This window comes from Macaca nemestrina, chromosome 15 (assembly GCF_043159975.1).
Source record: "Macaca nemestrina isolate mMacNem1 chromosome 15, mMacNem.hap1, whole genome shotgun sequence".
Lineage (NCBI taxonomy): Eukaryota > Metazoa > Chordata > Mammalia > Primates > Cercopithecidae > Macaca > Macaca nemestrina.
Window position 1 is genome coordinate 30,419,656 of NC_092139.1, and position 27,327 is coordinate 30,446,982.

The 27,327-nt window shown below is 39.6% G+C and overlaps 1 protein-coding gene across 7 annotated transcripts in view; it reads right to left on the reverse strand.

The window, feature by feature from the left end:
• LOC105496239 (itchy E3 ubiquitin protein ligase) overlaps nt 1-27,327 on the reverse strand; it is a 137,496-nt gene that overhangs the window by 32,045 nt on the left and 78,124 nt on the right. For all 7 annotated transcript variants that reach the window (XM_011766439.3, XM_011766437.2, XM_071079474.1 and 4 more), the window contains 5 exons: nt 26,895-26,990; nt 23,423-23,597; nt 19,417-19,486; nt 11,296-11,380; nt 5,591-5,719 (listed from right to left, as the gene is read on the reverse strand). In XM_011766439.3, coding sequence (XP_011764741.1) covers nt 5,591-5,719; nt 11,296-11,380; nt 19,417-19,486; nt 23,423-23,597; nt 26,895-26,990 — 555 coding nt within the window. The remainder of the gene's footprint in view (nt 1-5,590; nt 5,720-11,295; nt 11,381-19,416; nt 19,487-23,422; nt 23,598-26,894; nt 26,991-27,327) is intronic.

The window sequence follows — 27,327 nt, forward strand, 5'->3', positions numbered from 1 at the left end:
AACAAGAATGAAACTCCGTCTCAAAAAAAAAAAAAAGAAAGAAAAAAGAAAATGTTTCCATCACTTGTATTTTATGAATGAATTTGAATATGATTGATTAACTTATAAGTTTGATAAACTTTACCAGTGACACCATCTAGGCCAGAATTTTCTTCATGAGAAATCTTTTTCTTCTTTTTCTCTTTTCTTTTTTGGGCCTCAGCCTCCCAAAGTGCTGGAATTACAGGCGTGAGACACCACGCCTGGCCTTTTTGTTTTGAGACAGGGTCACACTCTGTCACCCAGGCTTAAGTACAGTGGCGCGATCTCGGTTCACCACAACCTCCTGGGCTCAAGCAATCTTCCCACCTCACCCTACAAAGTAACTGGGGCTACAGGCACGCACCACCACACCTGGCTAATATTTTGTATTTTTTGTAGAGATGGGGTTTCACCATGTTGCCTAGGCTGGTCTTGAATTCTTGAGCTCAAGTGATCTGCCCACCTTGGCCTTCCAAAATGCTGAGATTACTGGTGTGAGCCACTGGGCCTGCCCTTAAAAATTATTTAATTATGCATTTGATTTATCAGCTATAGAGATATTTAGACTTACTATCTGTTCTTGTGTCCATTTTGGTGACATACCTTTTAAAGAATTTGTCCATTTGATCTAAAATGTTAAATTTATTGGCATAAATATACCCTTTATTATCCTTTTAATGTCTATAAAATACACAGTAATGTCCCTCTTTTTTTCTCTACAGGTTTAATTACTAAGAGTTGTTAATATTATTCATGTTTACCAAAAATTTATCTTCTAGCTTTGGGCACTCCATTGTTTCTTTTCCACTTCACTGAGTTCTGCTTTTATTTATTTCCTTTCTTGTACTTACTTTAGGTTTAGTAACTTTCCTTTTTCTAGCATCTGAATGTAAAAGCAGAGATCACTGATTTTATCTTTCCTATATTCTCATCTACTTCTTTAAAACAAAAAGTTTCCCTCTGAAGACTACTTTAGTTAAATCCCACAAATTGTGATATGTGGTGTTTTAATTATTATTCAAAATAAAATATTTCCTGATTTTTCTTGTAACTTCTTTTTTGAGCAATGGTAATGGTGTGGTGGAAGTCCCGCTGGACTATTTTTAAATGATGGGGACAAATACACTTCTATCTTACATAAACTACTATTATTTTAGTGTTTTCTATTATATGCACCCAAACTTACTGTAACTAAAATCAATGATAGAATAATATTATCGGCCGGGCGCGGTGGCTCAAGCCTGTAATCCCAGCACTTTGGGAGGCCGAGACGGGCGGATCACAAGGTCAGGAGATCGAGACCATCCTGGCTAACATGGTGAAACCCCGTCTCTACTAAAAATACAAAAAACTAGCCGGGCGAGGTGGCGGGCGCCTGTAGTCCCAGCTACTTGGGAGGCTGAGGCAGGAGAATGGCGTAAACCCGGGAGGCGGAGCTTGCAGTGAGCTGAGATCCGGCCACTGCACTCCAGCCTGGGCGACAGAGCGAGACTCTGTCTCAAAAAAAAAAAAAAAAAAAAAAGAATAATATTATCGATAATTTATCCCCATATCTAAATTACCTCCGTATTTCATTAATACCAAATTAGCCTGATTTCCCAGTTTCTGTTTTAAACATAAAAGTTCTTAATGTGTAGAAGTATAAAATTAGAAGGTAACAGGGAACCACCTTTGCTCTAAGCAAGCCACACTATAAGAAAACTACAGACCAACATCCCTTATGAACACTGATGGAAGAATACTAAATAAAATATCAGCAAAAAAATCTCAACAGCATATTAAAAGGCTACTTCAATCCTTTTGACTAAGAAGGATTTATTCCTCGAATGCAAAAATGGCTATTATATCTATGGATATAATAGACATATCTAGGGATATGTCTAAATATCCCTATAGCTGATAAATCAAATGCATAATTAAACCTATGAAAAATCAATGTAATATACCACATTAACAGAATGCGGGGGGGGGGGAATCACATGATCATCTCAATTGATACCAAAAAAGGATTATACAAAATTCAATACACTTTCATGATAAAACACTCCACAAAAGGGATAGGAAACACTAGGAATAGAGGGAAACTACCTCAATATAATAAAAGGCACATATAAAAATCTAACAGCAAACATCGCATTCAATGGTTAGTTTTTTAAGGTGAGGAACAATACAAGAATGCCTACTTTCGCCACTTGTAGTCAACATAGCATCCAGAAGCTCTAGCCAAAGGAATTAAGAAAAAAAAAAAAAGATATCCAAATTGGGAAGAATAAAACTTATCTGCTTTCAGAAGCTATGATATTTTATGAAGAAAACACTAAATATTCCACAACAAAAAATCCTGCCAGAATAAGTGAATTCACGAAAGTAGCAGCTTACAAAGTCAACACACAATAATCAGTTCCATTTCTATATACTAAGAATAAACAAATGAAAAGAAAATTAAGAAAACAATTCCATTACAATAGCATCACAAAGAATAAAAAATACTTAGGAATTAATTAACCAAGAAGGCAAAAGACTTGTACACTGAAAAACCACAAAACACTACTGAAATAAATTAAAGAAAACACAAAGATATCCACATTCATGGATTGGAAGACTTAATATTGTTAAGATGACCACACTACCCCAAATTGATATAGATATTAAATCTATATCGGTCAATATAGATTTTATTGATTTTATACATTCAATAAAAGCCCCTATCAAAATCCAAATGACCTTTTTTTTTTTTTCCCAAGAAATAAAAAAATCCATCCTAAAATTCATATGGAATCTCAAAGGACCCTGAATAGCCAAAGGAAGCTTGAAAAAAGAACAAAGTTGGAGGACACATACCATCCTGATTTGAAAACTTGCTACAAAGTTATAGCGTGGTATTGGCAAGTCAGACATACAGACCAATAGAATAAACAGCGCAGAAATAATGCCTTGCATATATGGTAAAATGCTATTGACAATGGTGCCACAATCATGCAATGGGGAAAGGACAGTCTTTTCAACAAATGATGCTTGGGAAAATTGGACATTCACACGCAAAAAGATGACGTTGGACCCTTACTCAACAACATATACAAAATTTAACACAAAATGGATAAAAGATCTAAATGTAAGAGCTAAAATTAAAGAACTCTCAGTCCAGGTGTGGTGGCTCACGCCTGTAATCCCTGCACTTTGAGAGGCTGAGGCGGGCAGATCATGAGGCCAGGAGTTTGAGACCAGCCTGCAACGTGGTAAAACCCCATCTCTACTAAAAATACAAAAATTAGCCAGGCGTGGTGGTGCGTGCCAAAAACCCCAGCTACTCAGGAGGCTGAGACAAAAGAATCGCTTGAACCCGGGTGGCAGAGGTTGCAGTGAGCTGAGATCTTGCCACTGTACTCCAGCTTGGGCGCCAGAGAGAGACTCTATCTCAAAAAAAAAAAAAAAAAAAGAACTCTCAGAAGAAAACTTAAGGCAAAGCTTTATGACACTGGATTTGGCAATGACTTCTTGGATATGACTCCAAAGGTACAGGTGACAAAAAATTTGCAGGCAGGGCACAGAGCCTCACGCCTGTAATCCCAACACTTCTGGAGGCCGAGGCGGGCGGATCACCTGAGGTCGGGAGTTCGAGATCAGCCTACTCAACAAGGAGAAACCCTATCTTCTACTAAAAATACAAAATTAGCTGGGCATAGTGGTGCATGCCTGTAATCTCAGCTACTTGAGAGGCTGAAGCAGGAGAATTGCTTGAACCCAGGAGGCGGAGGTTGTGGTGAGCCGAGATCGCACCATTGCACTCCAGCCTGAGCAAAAAGAGCGAAACTCCATCTCAAAAAAAAAAGAAAAAAGAAAAACGAAAAAATCCACAAATCAGACATCAAAATCTAAAACGTTTTATGCATCAAAGGGCACTATCTGCAGTAAAAAGGAAATCACAGAATGGGAGAAAATAATTGCAAATCATGTATTTGATAAAGGATTAACACCCAGAATATATGGAGAACACCTAAAACTCAATTGCAAAAGAAAAGAAAAACAACAGCAACAAATGGGCAAAGGACTTAAAGAGACATTTCTCCAAAGAAGATACACAAATGGCCAAGAAGCATACGAAAAGATACTCAACATCATAAATCATTAGAAAAATACAAAGAAAAACCACAATGAAATACTACATTAAGGATGGCTATTTAAAAAAGACGATGATGACGAAGAAAAAAAAAACAAAAACAAAAGAGCTGATGAGAATGTACAGAAATTGGAATTCTTCTGCACTAGGGGGGAAATGTAAACTGGCATAGATACTCTGAAAAACAGTATGGTGGTTCCTCAAAAAATTAAATAGAGAATTAATATTTAATCTAGCAATTCCACTTTTGGGTATAGATACAAAAGTCATCAAAGTAGGAACTCAAATAGATATTTGGTTTTTGGTGTTGTTTTGAGATGGAGGGAATCTTACTCTGTCACCCAGGCTGGAGTGCAGTGGCATGATCTTGACTCACTGTAACCTCTGCCGCCTGAATTCAAGCAGTTCTCCTGCCTCAGACTCCCGAGTAGCCGGGATTACAGGTGTGTGCCACCATGCCCAGCTAATTTTTGTATTTTTAGTAGAGATGGGGTTTTGCCAAGTTGGCCAGGCTGGTCTCTAACTCCTGATCTCAGGTGATCTGCCCGCCTTGGCCTCCCAAAGGGGATTACAGGCATGAGCCATTGCGCCCGGCCTCAAGCAGATAACTGTATACCAATGGTCAGAGCAGCATTATTTATAATACCCCCCCAAAAATGGAAACAATGCAAATATCTGTGAATAAACAAAATGTGATATATATATACACACTGGAATATTATTCAGCTTCAAAAAGGAATGAAAATGTTGATACACATTACAACATGGGTGAATCTTGAAGACATGACCTTAGTGAAATAATCCAGAGTCATAAGAATAAATATTGTATGACTCCAATAATATAGGTACTTAAAGTAGTCAAATTCATAGAGAAAGAAAGTAGAATGCTGGTTACCAGGTCTGCTAAAGTTATTGTTTAAAGGGTACAGTGTTTCAGTGTGGAATGATGAAAACATTCTGGAGATGGATGGTGGTAATGATTATGCAACAATATGAATGTGCTTAATGCCACTGAACTGTACACATAAAACAAGAAACTTTAGGTTACATATTTTCCCACAAAAAAAGTCATAAAGCAAATAAGCAAATCAAAAGGTTACTTTCTCAGAAATGGGGTGGGGGAGAATGAGAGCTTTTTTAAAGTCAAAAAGTAATGGGAATGAAAGAAGCTGAAAATCAGAAATCAGAGATTAATTGGTAAGCAGCACAATATCTATAAATTCTAAATAGTTTCATTTAGTGCTGTGTGAACAAATGGTAAGAAATATGAAAATCTCTAGAATAAAACATCCAAGACGGAGATGGAAATGCAAAATACTTAATGAACAGAAACCTACTGTCGAGCTAACTCAAGAAATACTAAGATTTCCACTCCTTGCTAATACAAATCTTTATATCAAAATCTGAAGGACTAGTTTTTTACTCTTAATCTACAATGTTTAGAAAACTTACAGGGCAGATTTTCCTGTGCGGGGATCTATATAGGTGGTAGTTCTTCTATTGTGGTCCACAAAATATGCAATTCCATCCACTGTGAATCTCATTTCCCAACCTTCAGGTAAGGGCTTTTCATTTAATTGACTACAAAACACAGGAAAAAACATAAACAAAAAATATTAAAGAGTTGCTTGTTTGCCAAGTACAGAAGCCACAAATGTCAATAAACATAGCAGAAATATTTTAGAAAGCCATTCAGTTCAGTAATTTCAGTTGTATACTAGACATCTATGTGGACATCCTACAAACAGGTTAAATTCAAAGTCCATCAACCACAATTCAAGTCTTCTGCCGTCTACTTGGCTTATGTTCCCCATTAGCTAATGACTCACTCTAAACATCTTGTTAACCAAGTTCTAACCATTCTGCCTTAGAAGTCTTCGTGTTCATCTCTATTTCCAATCCCCAACATCATCCTTTCTCTGGCTTTCTTTCTCTTCTGCTTTTTCTTTTTTTTTTTTTTTTTTTGAGATGGAGTCTCGCTCTGTCGCCCAGGCTGGAGTGTAGGGGCACGATATCTTGGCTCTCTGCAACCTCCACTTCCCAGGTTCAAGCGATTCTCCTGCCTCAGCTTCCCGAGTAGCTGGGACTACAGGCGCCTGCCACCATGCCCGCGCCCAGCTAATTTTTGTATTTTTAGTAGAGACAGGGTTTCACCATGTTGGCCAGGCTCGTCTCGAACTCCTAACCTTGTGATCCTCCCACCTCAGCCTTCCAAGGTGCTAGGATTACAGGCATGAGCCACTGTGTCCAGCCATCTTCTGCATTTTTTCAACAGTCACCTAACTCGTGTTCCTCATTTGATCTCACTCTAGGCCTGCTCTTAAGCTAACAGAGTATCTTCCTAAAATAGAGATCTTATTAAATTAGCTATCTCTGTAAAGTACTATCACTGTTCCACCGTTACCAATGATTATGATCTAAAGTTCTTCATATGGCATTCACTCAGCCTCTATACTCTGGCCTAAATATTCCCTTTCAGATTAATCTTTGCACCCAAACCTCTAACTCCCTTTCATGAATCCCATGATTTCACAGTGTATGGCCACTCAGCACTTCCTTAAATAATATATGATCTGTCACACCTCCAAATGAAGCTTTTCCCTTTGTCCCATGTTATCTATTGTTTTTCTACTAAGGCAACTCAAAAAAAAGATTTTTTTAAGAGAAAGAACCTCGACCGGGAGCGGTGGCTCACACCTGTAATCCCAGCATTTTGGGAGGCCGAGGCGGGCAGATCACGAGGTCAGGAGATCGAGACCATCCTGGCTAACACGGTGAAACCCCATCTCTACTAAAATACAAAAAAAAATTAGCCAGTCATGGTGGCGGGCACCTGTAGTCCCAGCTACTTGGGAGGCTGAGGCAGGAGAATGGTGTGAACCCGGGAGGCGGAGCTTGCAATGAGCCAAGATGGCGTCATTACGCTCCAGCCTGGGTGACAGAGCAAGATTCCATCTCAAAAAAAAATAGAAAAGAGAAAGAATCTCACTCTGTTGCCCAGGCTGGAGTGCAGTGGCCTGATCATAGCTCAAGGCAGCCTCAAACTCCTGGGTTCAAGCAATCCTCCCGCCTCAGCCTCCCTAGTAGCTAGGACTACAGGTGTATACCACCACACCCAGTTAAATTATAAAATTTTATGTAGAGACAGGGGTCTCATTATGTTCCCCAGGCTGGTCTTGAACTCCTGACTGCAAGTGATCCTCCTACCTTGGCCTCCCAAAGCAGTGGGATTACAGATGTTGAGAAACTACACACAGCCTAAAATGTTATTTATGAAGTATTCCATGCCACCTCCTTAATACCTATCTTTATACCTTGAAAACTCTGTGATCCTAGACAAGCTGGTTAATCTCTCTAAACTTCAGTTTCTTTGTCCATAAAATAGAGACAACAGTGTCTATGTAATGAGACTAGATGAGGAATAAATGAGACAGGTAAAAAGTGACAGTGAGCCCTCAAGTTGTAATTGTTATTACTCCTACTACAACTACAGATTGATCGTTTTTTCTCTTTAGGTCTTCCAAAAGTATTTCCTATAGACTGCCAGGACATCATTTATCATGTATTTCAGTTTGTGTGTTTGGCAACAACTTCCCACCAGCCTGGGCAACACAGAGACACTGTCTCTACAAAAAAAAAAAAAAGGCCGGGCCCGGTGGCTCACACCTGTAATCCCAGCACTTTGGGAGGCTGAGGCGGGCAGATCACGAGGTCAGGAGATCGAGACCATCCTAGCTAACACGGTGAAACCCTGTCTCTACTAAAACTACAAAAAATTAGCCAGGCGTGGTGGCGGGCACCTGCAGTCCCAGCTACTCGGGAGGCTGAGGCAGGAGAATGGCGTGAACCCAGGAGGCGGAGCTTGCAGTGAGCCGAGATCGTGCCACTGCACTCCAGCCTGGGCAACAAAGCAAGACTCTGTCTCAAAAAAAAAACAAAAACCAAAACAAAAAAAAGCTGGGTGTGGTGGCCCATGCCTGTAGTCCAAGCCACTTGGGAGGCTGAGGCAGGAGGATTGCTGGAGCCCAGGAGGTCAAGGCTGCAGCAAGCCATGATCATGTCACTACACTCCAGCCTGGGTGACAGACTGAGACTTCAACTCAAACAACAACAACAACAATAACAACAACAACAAAGTTGTATTCACTAAACTGCATACAAATGTCAGATAAAATAGACTACCAAAAATGTAAAAAAGAGGTTTCTCAATTTAATTATACTTGCAAGATAGGCTCAGTAACCAGTTGTCTTGAAAATAGATAGAACTAGGTCATCTGTGTTGTTAAAACAGAATTCTAACTTTAGCTATAAAACTTTAAACATCTAAGGGGAAACAAAAAAAATGGTAGCAAATTATAGAAAGGTGACTTCCTCAATTATATCCTTAGAAAAATTCTAAAAAGGAAGAAAATGTTATCTATGAAATTCTTCATTCTTCCTTTATGGAAACTGAATAAATTTAAGTAAATGCAGTAACTCCATTTAAAAAGAAAATGGTCATTTGTTGGTAGGCAGAAAAAGCTATTTTAAGTTTAAAGCTTATCTTCTTTTATTTTTAGTTTTAGTTTTTTGAGGCAGAGTTGCCCAAGCTGGAATGCAGTGGTGTGATCTCGGCTCAGTGCAACCTAAACCATACCTTCAGAACAAAAGTTTTTAAAACTTTTGAGCCATGGACTATCTGTGCTCAAATTATAATTATACCAAAAGAGAGGTCTGGCTTTTGCCCTTAGCAATTTGGTGGTGATGTTTAAGCCCTTGGAATGCACTGCGTATTGGGAATATCCTTGTTTGCCTGGAAGCTTTGATCACTGGACAGTCAATAATGCGATTTATAATGGAGGTTGTGGGACATGGCACATCAGTTCCGACCTCTGGAGGAACTAGAGACTAAGGGGGCATTAGCTCAAATCTCCAGTAAGGACTGGAGACAAAAGGTCAGCCATGAAGGCAGTATGTGATCAAGCCCCAATAAAAACCCTAGATACCAGAGACTTCCCTGGTTGGTGATACTCAACCTCAGTGTACACTGTCCCACAACAATGCTGGATGTTCAGAGCTTCCCAGACTCTGCCCTGTGCACCTCTTCCTTCTGCTGGTTTTATTTTGCATCCTTTCTCTATAACAAATGTGACTAGAAGAGGTTTCAATGAGTTCTCAGTATTTCTAGTAACTTATCATACCTAAGAGTGGTGGTGGGGGCCCCAAAATTTGTAGGCAGTTGGTCGGGAGCCGTCCTGTGGACCCCCAATATTGTAGCTGATGTCTGAAGTGAGCGCAGCAGTTTTGTGGAGGACTGTGTCCTCTGACTGTACAGTCTGCCAAATTCCTTGCAGAATGGAACCTTCTGGCAGTCTGATAAATGCATAGTATTATAGACTGTTATGAGTTGAACTGTGTCCTCCCTCCAAATGCATGTTTATATCCTGGCCCTCAATAACTCAGAATGTGACCTTATTTGGAAACAGAGTTACTGCAGATGTATTAAGATGAGGTCATACTGAAGTACTGTGGGCCACTAATCCTATAGGACTGATGTCCTTATAAACAGGAAATTTGGGTACAGATAGACATATAGACAGGAAGAATGCCATGTGAAGACTGGATTCATGCTGCCACAAGCCAAGGAGCTACAAGAAGCCAGGAGAAAGACCTGGCACAGATCACTTCCTAGTATCTTCGGAGTGAGCATGGCCCTGCTGACATTGTGATCTCAAGCTTCTACCCTCCACAACCCTGAGACAACACATTTCTGTAGTTTAAGCGACCTCCTTTGTAGTACTTTGTTAAGGCAACCCTAGCAAACTAATATGCATACTAGTATAAAATGTTACAAAGATAAACCATTATATACACATAATTGTCAAAACATTATTCCTGTAATCCCAGCTACTCAGGAGGCTAAGGCAGGAGAATCGCTTAAAGACAGGAGTTTGAGAACAGCCTGGGCAACGAAGAGAGAACCTTGTGATAATATATATATCTCTTTATTAATAAATTAACTAGCAAGTCCTTGTAATGATGTATGTAAACAAGTATTTAGAGATATCTGCAACAACCACAGAATTTTTTTTTTTTTTTGAGACGGAGTCTTGCTCTGTCGCCCAGGCTGGAGTGCAGTGGCCAGATCTCAGCTCACTGCAAGCTCCGCCTCCCGGGTTCACGCCATTCTCCTGCCTCAGCCTCCCAAGTAGCTGGGACTACAGGCGCCCGCCACCTCGCCCGGCTAGTTTTTTGTATTTTTTTTAGTAGAGATGGGGTTTCACCGTGTTAGCCAGGATGGTCTCGATCTCCTGACCTTGTGATCCGCCCGTCTTGGCCTCCCAAAGTGCTGGGATTACAGGCTTGAGCCACCGCGCGCGGCCACCACAGAATATTTTTTAACATCCTTTGACTTCTACTGATAGCAAAGTCCTAGGCATTCTTAATCCTACATAGTAGTAGCCTACTTTCATAATGGAAGAAGATACTAAATTTCCAGTAAAGAGTAATAAAACTGAGTATGTATTTTCTTCCCCCTTGAAGCCACATACCCTGGATTCTTAACCAGTGATCTCAGGTTAAGAAATCCTGATTTAGAATCACTAATCTGTTCTTAGTAATTAAAAATAATATATATATGTTAATAAGTATATTCTCATGTGCCAGGTAATTTTTTTGTTTTTTCTATCTTTTTTTTTTTGAAACAGGCCTAAACCTGTCCTCCAGGTTGGAGTGTACTGGCACAATCACAGTTCACTGCAGCCTCGACTTCCTGGGCTCAGGTGATCCTCCCACCTCAGTCTTCCAAGTAGCTGGGACTACAGGTATACATGCCAACACACCCAACTTTTGGGGATTTTTTTTGTAGAGACAGGGTCTCACTGGTTACAAAGGTCTTGAACTCCTGGCCTCAAATAATCCTCCCTCCTTGGCCTCCCAAAGTGCTGGGATAATGAGCATAAGCCACCATGCCCAGCCAAAGATTTTTCCTGTACTTTGAAGAAATCTTCAAACTTTCCATTAGATGAAAATAGTAGTATAATTTTCTCTTTCCAAAGTATGTAGGTGATTAATGTTTTAGGTCTTTGGCAAAAGAATATGAACTTTGATTTTCTTCAGTTGTTAGAAATAAGGTATAATCTTTAAGAGATTAAATATACACAAGTAACTATTCTTACCCTTGACTTCTGGGGTCTTCCCATTGTGTAATTCGAGTGTTGTGGTTGACGAAATATACTCTGCCATTGCTGTCTGTTCTCTTCTCTTTGGGAAAGGCAGGGGCGGGGGAAAGCAAAGAATTAGCATTGGCATAGTCTTCTTGCTCAAGGTAAAATAAAATTATCTGAATTTGCCCATTTCTCATTGCATTGTTTATTTTACAGTTTTTAAATCACAGCTTTAAAAGGTTTAATTTATTCTTTGACTATTAAATGCACATCCTTACTGAAGTTATAGAAGTATTACATCTTAGAAGCTACGTAGACATACTTTATAATGTCCTAATCATAGGACCTTTCTACTCAATCCAACCAACAGCAGCAAGAATAATGAACAGGTATTTGGTTTTTCACACAGGACCTTCATTTTATTCTTAATGGTCCCATAGGGTAGGTGAATTCATCTTTATCCTTAAGATAAGAAAACTCAGATAGGTTAAATAATCTACCTGAAACCTCAGAATTAAGTAGCAGAGATGAGATGGAAACTCAGGTCTCCATTTAGGGATTTTTTTTTTTCCATACCACATCATTTCATTCATTAAAATATAATAAGGAGCCAGGCGGGGTAGCTCAGGCCTGTAAACCCAGCACTTTGGGAGGCCAAGGTGGGTAGAATGCTTGAGCTCAGGAGTTTGAGACCAGCCGGGGCCACATGGTGAAACCTCATCTCTACAAAAAATATAAAAAAATTAGTGGGCCGTGCTGGCAGCCCACTAATATATATATTTAATATACATTAAATATACATTTGTATATGTAAATATACATACACACACACACACACATATATATATATAATTTTTTTGGATACAAGGTCTCACTTTGTCACCCAGGCTGGAGTGCAGTGGTGTGATCTCAGCTCACTACAGCCTTGACCTCCCAGGTTTGGGCAATCCTCCTGCCTTAGCCCTGCAACTTACGCAATTTGATTTTTAGAAACTAAGCTTTTTAAAAAGTTTGAATCCATTCTGTCATCTTTAATACATCAGTTATTCATTTTGAGACATGTTGAACAAATTAAAAATTTAGGATACTGGAAAAGTCACATCTTTTGAAGAATTAATTGGTAATGGGACACAGAAGCAACTTGTGGGGCTAAAGCAGGAAAGTCGCCTGAACCTGGGAGGTCAAGACTGCAGTGAGCCCTGTCTCACACACACACACAAATATATATATATATATGTGCATGTGCGTGCACACATAATATATAAAAATATACATAAAATAAGGAAATAATGTAATTTTTTTGGTATATGCCAGGCATTATTCAACTAGAAAAGACCTTATTTCTTAATATACTTAACATATCTCGTTCCTTAATATACCCAGTTCCAAAATCCTAAATATCTATAGTAACTTTCTATACAAGGGATAGGAAACAGAACTCAGTTCTCTAATTACTGCATCTAAAGCTGCTGCTTGTTCCCCAACTGCCTCTTGCTTTAGAATTCTCCTTGTTTTCTTGTTCCCAGTCTACAAAATTTTACCTTCTTTCCTGAGATTTCCCCATTAAGGTTTAGAAGATGTGGATATTGGCCGGGCACAGTGGCTCACGCCTGTAATCCTAGCACTTTGGGAGGCTGAGGCGGGTGGATTGCCTGAGCTCAGGAGTTCAAGACCAACCTGTGCAACATGGTGAAACCCCGTCTCTACTAAAATACAAAAAAAACACAAAATTAGCTGGGCATGGCGGTGTGCACCTGCAGTCCCAGCAACTCGAGAGGCTGAGGTAGGAGAATTGCTTGAACCTGGGAGGCAGAGGTTGCAGTGTGCTGAGATGGTGCCACTGGATTACAGCGTGGCGAGAGAGCAACATTCCGTCTCAAAAAAAAAAAGTGGGTATAATATTCTCTTTTAATTAAACAAGTTAAATAGACTTGAAATTTTAATTTAAGTTCTGCTAATTTTGAACTACTGACTTCTCTGTCCCATTACCAATGAATTCTTCAAAAGATGGGACTCTTCCTGTATCCTAAATTTTTTATTTGTTCAACATGTCTCAAAATGAATAACTGATGTATTAAAGATCATAGAATGAATTCAAACTTCTTTAAAAGCTTAGTTTCTAAAAATCAGCATTTTAAACAAAAATTTAAGCTTAATCCAGGTTGACATGGCTAATTTTTATTTCCTGTGGTTTGAAAAATTGGTTAACTATTGGCCACTGTGGCTCATGCCTGTAATCCTAGCACTTTGGGAGGCTAAGGTCTCAAACTCATGACCTAGCACTTTGGGAGACTTTGGGAGGCTAAGGTCTCAAACTCATGACCTCAGGATGGCCAATAGGGTCGAAACCCCGTCTATACTAAAAATACAAAAATTAGCTGGGCATGGTGGTGGGCACCTGTAATCCCAGCTACTAGGGAGGCTGAGGCAGGAGAATCGCTTGAACCTGGGAGGCAAAGGTTGCAGTGATCCAAGAGCGTGCCATTGCACTCCAGTCTGGACGACAAGAGCAAAACTCCATCTCAAAAACAAAAAAGAAAAAAGAAAAAAGAAAAAGAAAAATTGGTAACTATTTCTCAAATAACACTTGAGATCATTTGGATCAGTTTTAGGCCAAATTATAGTCTTGTCAATTCGTATTTGGTAATATTTATTTCCAACACTGATTCTATGATTTCAAGTAGCAGTGATAACAGAGGTTACAATGGATGTAACTAGTGAGTATCATAAACTTGATTCTGACATTTAAAGCTACCTTCTGGCCGGGTGCGGTGGCTCAAGCCTGTAATCCCAGCACTTTGGGAGGCCGAGACGGGTGGATCACAAGGTCAGGAGATCAAGACCATCCTGGCTAACACGGTGAAACCCCGTCTCTACTAAAAAAAATACAAAAAACTAGCCGGGCGAGGTGGCGGGCGCCTGTAGTCCCAGCTACTTGGGAGGCTGAGGCAGGAGAATGGCGTGAACCTGGGAGGCGGAGCTTGCAGTGAGCTGAGATCCGGCCACTGCACTCCAGCCTGGGCGACAGAGCGAGACTCCATCTCAAAAAAAAAAAAAAAAAAAAAAGCTACCTTCTATGTCAGCTGAGCTTAAAATGAAAATAGAACTCCAATGTGCAAAATATACAGAAAAGTGGGACTCTGCCTCTCATGACACATAGGTTTTGCTGGTCAAGGCATCTTCAGTGCATAAGCTTATCACCAACTCAAAGGCTGTCTCTAAACAAAAACATAATCACCCACAGTGTTACAGCTTGCTCCTGTTAACATGACAGCAAGGTAAGTTCATGTCTTGGCAGTCGCATTAAATTTTAAAAATTTATTTGCAGAATACAGAATTCTCTCTTTCTTCTTCTTCTTCTTCTTCTTTTTTTTTTTTTTTGAGACGGAGCCTTGCTCTGTCACCCAGGCTGGACTGGAGTGCAGTGGCGCGATCTCAGCTCACTGCAGCCTCAACCTCTCAGGTTTAAGCAATTCTTCTGCCTCAGTCTCCCAAGTAGCTGGTACTACAGACACCCGCCAGCACTCCCAGCTAATTTTTGTATTTTTTGTAGAAACAGGGTTTCACCATGTTGGCCAGGCTGATCATGAACTTCTGACCTCAGGTGATTCACCTGCCTCAGCCTCCCAAAGTGCTGGAATTACAGGCACGAGCCATCACACCTGGCCAGAATTCACTTTCTTGTTTAAAAATATATATTCAAATAATTTTTATAACCTAAAAATAATACCCTAAGTATATAGCTGAGCACATACTCAACTTTTTTCTTTTTTTTTTTTGAAACAGTCTCACTCTGTTGCCCAGGCTGGAGTACAGTGATACAATCACAGCTCACTACAGCCTTGACCTCCCAGGCTCAAGCAATCTTCCCACTTCAGCCACCCAAGCAGCTGGAACTATAGGCATGCCACACCCAGCTAATTTTTGTATTTTTCGTAAAGATAGGGTTTCACCATGTTGCCCCAGCCTGGCCTCGAACTCCTGGACACGAGCCTTGGCCTCCCAAAGTACTGGGATTACAGGTGTGAGCCACTGTAATTGCCGTTCATCTTTACCTGTCGGCAAAGTTCAGATTTCAGACCGAGATTTTCCTTTCAGAAGATAACATGAGGCAAGAGAAAATTAATAGCAAATATTTCTCCCGTATATATTCTAAGTATATGCTGCTGAGATCAGCCTTGACACACTTGTGAACTGAAGGCTCATCTACTTAATGATAGGAAGTGCTGTGGCCGTAGAACTGATTTCTTTGTTGAAAAATCACATGATAGGCCGGGCGCGGTGGCTCAAGCCTGTAAACCCAGCACTTTGGGAGGCCGAGACGGGCGGATCACGAAGTCAGGAGATTGAAACCATCCCGGCTAACAAGGTGAAACCCCGTCTCTACTAAAAAATGCAAAAAACTAGCCGGGCGAGGTGGCAGGCGCCTGTAGTCCCAGCTACTCGGGACGCTGAGGCAGGAGAATGGCGTAAACCCGGGAGATGCAGCTTGCAGTGAGCTGAGATCCGGCCACTGCACTCCAACCTGGGCGCCCGTCTCCAAAAAAAAAAGAAAAATCACATGATAAACAATACTGAAATTACTGAACATCAAATTCAAATGCACATTAGAACACTTCCTGACTTGATGAATAATGAATAAAACAGTAAAAAACAGATACTTCTTGTCATTCTATGTATTCTTTCACAGTAACTAGGAAAATTAGGAAATATCTTCATACTTGATTGGAGAAGCACCTACACAAAGCCCTATTAAATAATACTGGTGAACCAAAAGTGTTCTTTGTTCTCTACCCTCTATAGTATGTGCATGTGTTAAAAATTCTTCATTGCCTAGCTAGGCATGGTGGCACACAACTGTAATTCCAGCTACTCAGGAGGCTGAGGCAAGAAAATTGCTTGAGGCCAGGAGTTCAAAGCTGTAGTGTGCAATTACTGTGCCGGAGAACAGCCTGGGCAACACAGGGAGATCCCATCTCTAAAAAACAAATTCTTCACTGTCAGCTTATGAGGTAGTAATGTCTAGTCTTAGCATATAAAAGTCTGAAAGGGTGCAGGCTGTAATCTGGGATTCTATCAACCTGGGTCAATCCTGAAAGTATGTCAGGTGGGTCACTTCATCTGATATAGTACCAGTGTTGTCACTGGTTCTACAAGTAAGGTATATGCCCCAAAGGCAGCGGGTTATAAAGTAGCGCTCAGTCCGAGTAGGATAATCATAAACACCTATAGGAAGGGGCACTACTTCAACATGTGAAATGTGAAACCTAAAAATAAGCAGACTGTAAGATAACAGAACAAGACTCTAATAACCTGGCTAAGCTGGATCTTTAACACAGTATTTTAGCAAAGTATTGTTGGCTAAAGTAAAAATGAGAAAGATCTGGATGTTAAACAAAATGATGAATACACAAGGCAAGGACCAGCTTGCAGGAAAGGCTTTTCTGATAAAGGAAATGTAGCTCACAATTCAGGTTTCTATAAGCAAGAGGCAATTTTTTCTACACCTGCCCTAGAGAAGGAGTAAAACAGTTTGTCTCTGACCATAACCATGAAGCAAGTCACAGTTTTTCTGCAACTTTTTTTTTTTTTTGAGACAGGGTCTCACTCTGTTGCCCAGGCTGAAGCACAGTGGCACAATCTTGGCCTACTTGCAGCCTTGACTTCTCAGGCTCAGGTGATCCTCCCACTTCAGCCTCCCAAGTAACTGGGATTACGGAGGTGTTCCTCCACACCCACATTATTTTTTGTATTTTTTTATAGAGACAGGTTTTCACTATGTTGCCCAGGCTGGTCTCCAACTCCTGGGCTCAAGCAATGCTCCCACTTTGGCCTCCCAAAGCACTGGGATGACAGGTGTGAGCCACCATGCCTGGCCTGCAATAAAATTAAGAGGATAAATACATATCATTTGGATATATCCTTTTAGTGCATGAGTTTTTTTCTCCTTCTTTAACATAAGGCATACAACTCTAGAAATAAAGCTGGGAAACTCTAAAAATAAAACCATCAATGTCTGGGAACACAATCTGACAGGTTAAGTTTAATATGCCTTGTAAGGGCAACATCCCCTCTTCTAAAGTGCTTCATACTAACCATTCACTGACCACTCTTAGGCTTCAACAGAAACAGAGGACTCCTTAACTCCAGGCTGCCAGGCTTTGGTAAAGACAGAAACTCACAACTTACTTTCTTCTTTTTTTGAGACAGGGTCTTGCTCTGTCATCCAGGCTGGAGTGCAATAGCGTGATCTTGGTTCACTGAAGCCTCAAACTCCCAAGCTCAAGCGATCCTCCCACATCAGCCTCAAGAGTAGCTGGGACTATAGGCAAGCACCACCATGCCTGGTTAATTTTTTTTTTTTTTTTTTGAGACAGAGTCTCGCTCTGTCACCTATGCTGCAGTGCAATGGTGTGATCTCGGCTCACTGCAACCTCCGCCTCCCAGGTTCAAGTGATTCTCCTACCTCAGCCTCCTGAGCAGCTGGGATTACAGGCACACGCCACCACGCCCAGCTAATTTTTTTGTATTTTGAGTAGAGACAGGGTTTCACCATGTTGGTCAGGCTGGTCTTGAACTCCTAAACTCAAGTGATTCACCTGCCTCGGCCTCCTAAAGTGTTAGGATTATGAAATATAAGTTGCTGCACCTGGCCCACAACTTTCGTATGTCCCCCTGTTGTTGTAAGCTAATAACAATAACAGTTGTAAGTATGGCCTAATACATTTTTTACCTTATTGACTCACAGAAGTGTTTTGAGAATAGATACCTTTAAATAAGAGCAATGAGATTTCTCAAAGAAAAGTGTACACCACTAGTAGCATTTATTAACCCCATTCATGTGATCCTAACACACCAATATTTTTTCTCCATTACTCAGTACTGCTAGAGCAATGTATCTTGAGGACCAATTTTTCCCAATCTAGAAATATCACTTTCTGAATTTATCCCAATATTATGAAATATCTTCAGCTCTTTAAGACAAAACTCTGGTTCCACAATGGACTTTATGTTGCTGTCCACTTTCTATTATATTATTATCTTGCTTCTATGCAAAACTTTCTATATTGCCATCTTTATTCTGAAACCTTGCTATAATGCTATGAGTATTACATAACACTATAAAATAGAACCTAGTAGGGTAGGTCCAGCTTAAAGTCTATTAAGGTCTATTTTAATAACTGAGGTTATCAAATATCCTCAATAACAGGACACGCTCATGAGCTCCATGGTGTAGAGCATGAAGTTGACACCTTCACATGTGCTCCTTCCACTCTTCTATCAGATAATGCCAACTTAACCAAACTCTGAGCCTTGTTTTAGGAGAACCAATGTGATCACAAATTTTTTTAAAAGCTTTTTATTTTGAATTAATTATTACTCACAGGATGTAAAACATTGCACCAAGTCTCACATATACTTCATTTTTCTCCGAAGGTGACATCTTATATAACTATAGTACAGTATCAAAACCACAGAAGTGGCATTGGTACATTATTGTTAACCACAAACATTGTTAAATTTTCATCATGTTTAAAAGCTGAGTTCATTTCTGTAAATGTATAGTTCTATGCATTATCTCATGTATACATTTACGTAATCACCTATCACCAAAATCAAGATACAGAATCATCTTGTATGATGGAATCGTCATCATCACATTACCTTTTAATATTTGTATCCACTTCCCACCTACCCTGTTTCCTGACAAGTACTAATATGGTCTCCATCTCTAGTTTTGTCATTTTGAGAATGTTATATGAATTGAATCACACAGGATGTCATCTTTTGAGACTGACTTTCCTCATTAAGCAAATTACTCTTGAAGTCCACCCAGACCTACTGTGTGTATCAACAGCCCATTCCTTTTTTATTGCTGGGTGATCAGTATTTTTAAACTGTAGAAGAGTAAAATAATTCTGAGTGCCAATGAAAGTTTTAAAGAGTCCACTTAATGTTTGGGGAATTTAACGCCTACTTGTAAATTAAACTGATACATTAAAAAAAAAAACTTCCCAGACATTCACTTAAGCAACAGCACAGTATCAGACATAAATATCTGTTTTAAAATGACAGAATTGGAAGAAAAAAAATGAAATGACAGAATTCAGTGAAGAAACTCAGGTGACTTACCCCATCCAGGTGGCAATGGACCAAGAGGATCAAATTCTTTACTTTGTGACGTAGCAAATAAATCTTGATTCTAAAAAGAACCAAGAAGTGATGAAACTATTAACAACAAATTATCTGACAGCAAGCTTATGAGTTCTGATTTTCCTTTCCTGGCAATGTATAACACAGAGAGTTTGCCATCTTAAAGAAGTGTCACATGGTTATGGATAAATGCCAATACACTTTGGTTTGGTTTAAAAAAAACCTGTGCAAACATTACCTAACATTTAAAATTATTTAAAATTAAAATATTATACAAATATGTAATTCTCATCCCCAAAATGACCATTTTTTCCTTTGTGCTACAAATTTTACATCAATAATTTAAAAATTAGAAAAACATATAACCCCCCCGCAAAAGTAATTTATAATACCAGTATCCAGAATCATCAGATGACGGTGAAAAATATTGCATGTGTAACTCAAAAACAGAAGATCAAATACTGAACATATGACATACAAAGAATTATGAGAAGAGAGTTGGGGGAACAGGAAGAGTGGGCTGTCAGATGAGTGAAAGGAAAGGATTCCAGCTGGAAAGTGTTAATGAGCCTAGAACTGTATGGAAGCCTTCTTAAAAGTTCTGTTTCCAGTGATCACATTGGTGGAGAGAAAGATTTGGCTAGATAAGATAAAAGCAAAGTAAGAGTCAACCTTCGGAAAAAGAAAACAAAAGTCATGCTGACTCCGTGTAGGGATATTAAATGTTTTGATTTAAATGTATAATTAAGTAGAGATAATTATATGGTTACCCTGTAAGACTTGGTTCAACCCTTTCTTCTTTAGTAAGATAAACAAGAGTCTAACTGCATAAAACATAATTTTACTATGGGGAAGAAAAAAAACAAGTAAAATAGGACAATGAATCCCACATACCCAGCACCAGGATTCAACACTGATCAAGACTTAGCCAAGTTTCTTTATCTCTTTTCTCCTGTTCTTTGTTGAAGCGAAAATCAAACATTATTTTACCTCTACATATTTTAGCATGCCTCTCTAAAAATTTTTTTTCTTTTTTTTTTTTTTTTTTTTTTTGAGATAGAGTCTTGCTCTATCACCCAGGCTGGAGTACAGTGGCAGGATCTCGGCTCACTGCAAACTCCACCTCCTGGGTTCAAGTGATTCTCCTCCCTCAGCCTCCTGAGTAGCTGGGATTACAGGCGCGTGCCACACGCCCAGCTGATTTTTGTATTTTTAGTAGAGATGGAGTTTCGGAGTTTCACTGTGTTGGCCAGGCTGGTCTCAAAGTCCTGACCTCAGGCAATCCGCCCACCTTGGCCTCCCAAAGTACTGGGATTAAAGGCATGAGTAACTGCACCCAGTTGACATTTTCTTACATAATCACAATGTCATTATGACATGTAGTAAAGAATCAATGTTAATTTTATCATCTAATACCTAATCTGTAATTAAATGCATGATTGCTTATTTGTTAAAATCAGGATCCAAACAAAGTCCTTACGTTACATTTGGTTGTTTCTCTTAAATCTCAACATAGAGCAGCTCCCTTGCTATCTCTTTTTGTTTCTTTACCCATCCCCTCCAACCCCCTGTCACTGGCCTATTACAGAAACCTGGTTGATTGATGAGGTCTTGAAGGATATGAGATATATTACACTACTGATATAATAACTTGGATTTAGTGCTGTCGAGAACTGCCTTCCTCCTCCTGATAGACACGATTATGAAAAGATGTGAGGACAGGGAGGCCAGCAGGAAACACTACAAAAGGTCTGAGCCCAAGTTACAGATGAGGTCTGAAATGTTTGGCACAAGACATACTGTACTGACAATTTTAAGACTGAAGCCAACCCCACTGGCTCTCCCTGGACAGATAAACTAGGGACATGCACAATTAAGCCATGGACTAGGAAGAACCATTACACAGTGTTTTATCATCAACCATATCCACTCTGAGACTTAAAATGCTGGGTGTATGACAGTTTCTGTATGCTAGTAACAGTCACAACAACAATGGCAGCCAAAGGCCACTTCATATACTCAATAAACAGACTATTTCTCAGCAACACCCCATCATTTTTAAAGTAAATGTTATTAAGGATGTTAAATTAATTCATTTCAGCTTATATCTTTGGCTATGTTAACTAAAATAGGCTGTTTAGATTCTATGTGATTTCAAACCACTCTACATCAAGTACAAAGAGTAAAAATTTCAGAAAATTGTTCAGATTATGTTGGATTGGTGGGGGGGGGGAACAAGATGATGAAGGAGAAGCTGCCCTTAAAAAAAAAATTCCAAAGACCCTGAGTCCTAAATCGGTCAGGTTTACAGTAGTCAAAATATACAGTTGGTGCTCCAGAAATCTGCTAAATCTCTCTTCTAAAAGAATGTTTTGAAAGATTATGTAATGCAAAAATGAGATAAAGGGTACATATACAGAGGTGAATATGAAGAAGAGAAGAGATGGGAACTAACATTTCTAAGCATTCAGTACGTGCCAAATATATTGGAACTTTATTTTAAAGAATCCTCAGAAAAACTGAGGCAATTTTATATCTGTATTTATTTTACAGATAAAAGAAATAAGTCTTGATAAGGTTAAGTAACTAACTCAAAGTCATACAGAGAAAGTTAACTGTGGAACCAGGATTTGAACCCAGACGTGTCTGACTCCAAAGCCCATGCTCTTTCCACTAAACACCCATGTGGAAACTAGTTTTAAAGAAGGCGGGCAAGCTAGGCATTCAAACCTAGAAGAAATTTGGCCAGGCACACCACAGGTGATTATAATTTAGAAAGGAAGATGTAAAATAGCACAGAAAAAAAAAATGAAAAGAAGGGTAAAGTACACAAGAGACACAATTAATTTCAGCTTTAAAACCACTGGGAGGGGAAATATAGTTAACATTTGTTCAGAGAAAGTGGCAGGAAAAATTGTTATATGAAAGAAAAGTACCTGAGTCATAAGCAGGGAACAAAGGGAAGGCTGCTAATAAAGGTGAATTTGTCTACATCAGTGAGTGCTGACTATTATGATGATGAGGTATCAGGAATAGGCAAGAGTATGAAGAAAAGGGATAAAGCCATGCCTGGTCAGGACAGGAATGTGAAAGGTGCTGTTTTACGCTGATGAATTCTAACAGGGATGATACCAATGGCAGTGGAGGGGAAGAGATGGTGATGGAGAGGGGCATTTTCTCCTGAGCTCTTTTAAGATTTGATTTTCTTCCATTTAGGTTCTATATAACAAATCCATCTTGTTTGGCACAGAGAATCAAATTTCTCAATGGATTATTTTCCTTTTCCTCCAGAGAAAAGATCAATGATACTGTATGACTTGAGAGATTATAAAATTCCTACCACCAAAGACTGCATAGCAAAGGAAGATTTTGGTGTACTTACACTATTACTGCAATATTGCTCTATAGGAAAATATGTAAAATTTAAAGCATTTGTTTCCAGAAGGGAAATGATTTTATATCAAAGATAATAAAGATTTAAAGACAGAATAATACGGTAAGCATACTCCTATAAAGGATCAAATTTCTTCAGTCTGCCAGAGTACCAAATAATTTTTTAGGTAAGCCTTACCTCCAAATGGTAAAAAGTGGTTAAACTCTATCATCAGTTTTGTACAACCACGTTAGAGTCAGATGCTCTTAGACCCAAGTCACTAGCAAATTTAGAAATGTTTTAATTATTTTCAAGCTGCTTGAGTTTATTTTTACTGTTCTTTTGTTCATGAATTTTAAGTTGTCCTAACTTCTTTTTTGCTTATTTTTGACATTAAAAAGAAAAGGAAGTTGGACTTAAGCAAATTACTAAAAGGAAAGACTAGATCACACACAGAATACCCCAGACGAGGTCTAAAAATAATACCTACTAACAGCAACAACTGGGTTGCCATGCTACTTGCACCTTCTTTTTAGTGCTTTCCATGACATATGCTGGAAGGGGCTAGAAACAAAATACTCTTACTAGTTTATTAAACAACAGCCTGCTCACCCCATAAATGAATCTCTGGTTAAACTGCTGCATTGCTCCTTGAAGCTGACTACGCTGTAGCTGCCATTGTTCATAGTTCCGGACAGATTCCAGTGTTGGCCTCTGCCACGTTGTTGTTCTTGTGAAATGGTCAACATAATAAATACGTCCCATGTTGTCAACCCGCCGTTCCCAGCTAAATCAGGAAAAAAAAAAAACAAGCTAATTCAACAAATACTTGTGAAACGGAAGATTTTACCTTGAGAAACTACTTTTAATTTATATGGACTCTTTTATGCGTTTTTAAATAGTTTGTAAGTAAACTTAAGAGAAATGTTTCTAAAAATTTATTTCTTGAAAGTTCGTAAGATACATTAGCTAGGTTCTTAAAATGCAATACATATTTAGCGAGTAAGTCTCAAACAGTCATTAAGTTTTGAGCTTCTATTCAATGTTCTTTTCACTGTTTCAATCATAACAGGGACGCAAATTGAATTTATAGCTTCGGACAGATATCAAAAAGCACTTTTTGGCCAAGTGCAGTGGCTCACACCTGTGATCCCAGTACTTTGGGAGGCCAAAGTGGGTGGATCACTTGAGGTCAGGAGTTCAAGACCAGCCTGGCCAACATAGTGAAGCCCCCATCTCTACTAAAAATATAAAAAATTAGCCAGCCGTGGTGGCGCAGATCCATAGTCCCAGCTACGCGGGAGGCTGAGCAGGAGAACTGCTTGAAGCTGTGAGGTGGGGGCTACAGTGAGCTGAGATCATGCCAATACACTCCAGCCTGGGCAACAGAGGGAGTCTCCATCTCAACAATAAAAATAAAAATAAATCAAACACACACAAAATTTTCTGCAAGAACACAACTAACTTCCTATCTTTTTTTATTTTTATTTTTTTGAGACAGAGTTTCCCTCTTGTTGCCCAGGCTGGAGTGCAATGGCGCGATCTCGGCTCATCACAACCTCTGCCTCTTGGGTTCAAGCGATTCTCCTGCCTCAGCCTCCTGAGTAGCTGGGATTACAGGCATGCATCACCACGCTTGGCTCATTTTGTTTTGTTTTGTTTTTTTTCTTGAGATGGAGTCTCGCTCTGCCGCCTAGGCTGGAATGCAGTGGCCAGATCTCAGCTCACTACAAGCTCCGCCTCCTGGGTTTACACCATTCTCCTGCCTCAGCCTGCCGAGTAGCTGGGACTACAGGCGCCCGCCACGTCACCCAGCTAGTTTTTTGTATTTTTTAGTAGAGACGGGGTTTCACCGGGTTAGCCAGGATGGTCTCGATCTCCCAACCTCGTGATCCACCCGTCTTGGCCTCCCAAAGTGCTAGGATTACAGGCTTGAGCCACCGCGCCCGGTCAATTTTGTATTTTTAGTAGAGACGGAGTTTCTCCATGTTGGTCAGTCTGGTCTCGAACTCCCGACCTCAGGTGATCTGCCCACCTCGGCCTCCCAAAGTGCTGGGATTACAGGCATGAGCCACCAAGCCCAGCCAACTTCCTATCATTTTAAATGGGTACAAAATACGTAAGTAAATATTGATACAAATGTTCTAAATAAAACATGTGAAACATAATTGATTGTGTTGATTATGAACATAATTCATAAATGAATCGAATGATTTCATGATTTCTACCTGGTTGGTTATTTAGGCTGGTTTCTAATATTCTGATGTTATAAAAAATAAAACAATGAATATCCTAATGCAGCAAATGGTTTCTTCCTTTGAATTATTTCTTTAGGATAAATTTCACATAGAGGATTATGGTATGTATTAATATATAATTATGGTGGGCAGATGCAGGGAGGATGACAGGGTCTGGCTCTGATGACCAGGAGTACAGTGGCACGATCACAGTTCACTGTAATCTTGAACTCCTGGGCTCAAGAGATTCTCCCTCTTCAGACTCCTGATTAACTAGGACCACAGGTATATGCCACCATGCCCAGCTAATTTTTTTTACTTTCTATAGCAACAGGGTCTCACTATGCTACCCAGGCTGGTCTCAAACTCCTGGCCTCAAGCGCCCATCCTACCTTGGCCTCCCAAAGTGATAGGATTTCAGGCATCAGCCACTGTGCCCAGCCACAGCAGCAATTAATAAGGTAAAGTTCCTCACCAACACTTGATATTATCTGCTAATTTAATAACTAAAACAGTACCTTTTCAGGGTATATTTCCTTCAGATTACTAACAAGGTTAAGTATTTTCCCATGTTTGCTACTGACATTCCTCTGGATTAAAAAATATTTTTTCTCCAATTATTTTATATAAAGTTTCTTGGTTTTTTGGGGGGGGGGTTTTGGACAAAGTCTTCCTCTGTCTCCAGGCTGGAGTGCACTGGTACAATCTCGGCTCACTGCAACCTCCGCCTCCCAGGTTCAAGCCATTCTCCTGCCTCAGCCTTCCGAGTAGCTGGGACTATAGGCGCACACCATGGCGCCCAGCTAATTTTTAAATTTTTAGTAGAGATGGGGTTTCACCATGTTGGCTAGGCTGGTCTCGATCTCTTGACCTCGTGATCCGCCCACCTCAGCCTCCCAAGGTGCTGGGATTACCTGCACTATAACGTTAATGTTAAAAGCTTAACACCATGTATTAATATATCCTTAACTTCCCCAATTAATTTGAAATGATTTTGCTATTATAGTTTTTTAAATATAATAAGAATTTCATTTTAATATATGATGGGGCTCTAATTCTTATTCATTTAAATAATTACTCTTGAAGAAACTAATACTCAAACTACAGTATTAGTAAACAGGTAAACAGTTTAGACAAGAAAAGTCAAGGAAAAAAAAAATTTTTTTTTTGAGACGGAGTCTTGCTCTGTCACCCAGGCTGGAGCGCAGTGGCATGATCTCTGCTCACTGCAAGCTCCATCTCCCAGATTCACATCATTCTCCCACCTCAGCCTCCTGAGTAGCTGGGACTATAGGCACCTGCCACCACGCCCGGCTATTTTTTTTTTTTTTTTTGTATTTTTAGTAGAAACGGGGTTTCAGCGTGTTAGCCAGGATGGTCTCAATCTTCTAACCTTGTGATCCGCCTGCCTTGGCCTCCCAAAGTGCTGGGATTATAGGGTGAGCCACTGCGCCCGGCCGACCTAGGGAATCTTTAGGTCAGAAATGAGTGAAAATAGGGCCAGGCGTGATAGCTCACACCTATAATCCCAGCACTTTGGGGGGCCAAGGCAGGAGGATGGCTTGAGCTCAGGAGTTCAAAAACAGCCCGGGTGACATAGCAAGATGTTGTTTCTATATAATAAAGAAAAAAAGAAAGAAATATGAGTGAAAACAAAAATCATTTATCAGATTCTGAATTAATCAGTTGTCTAGCTCTCTTCTTTCTGATTTGTACTTACCACAAAACAAAGTGGACAGAGAAAGGGTTGACAGGAAAAAGTAAAATAGAAATGTAGGGAAGACTATACAGATGTAATCCACAATTCTGACTAAATAAAATTATTCTTTTTAAATTCAGATACTTACCCAGGAGGTAGAGGTTCTGGTCTATCCCATGTTGTTCTTTTCTCAACATGATCTACATAGTAAACTCGTCCGTGCTGGTCCACTCTCTGCTCCCAACTTAAATACAAAATTAGAAGGCTGGTAAAATACTTGCATGAGTTACTTGGCTTTTTAATCCTGTCTTTGCCTTTTTCCATTAAATGACCACTATTGAACTAAGGCAAATAAGGATATCAGTTTAGAAAGATGATACAAATACAATTTAAGAATAAAGTGAAGAAATGTAATCTTCAGGCGGTGGCACACAGTGAATTCAATTTCTTCTATGCAAGTATCTGCTCTAGGAGAAAATACATCCTAAAGAGGCTTGAGGTCATTCAAGCTAGGATACTGAAGTCACTGTCAATCAGGGTATAATCAGGATTTGAGTGGAAACAAATGGCCAGGCACAGTG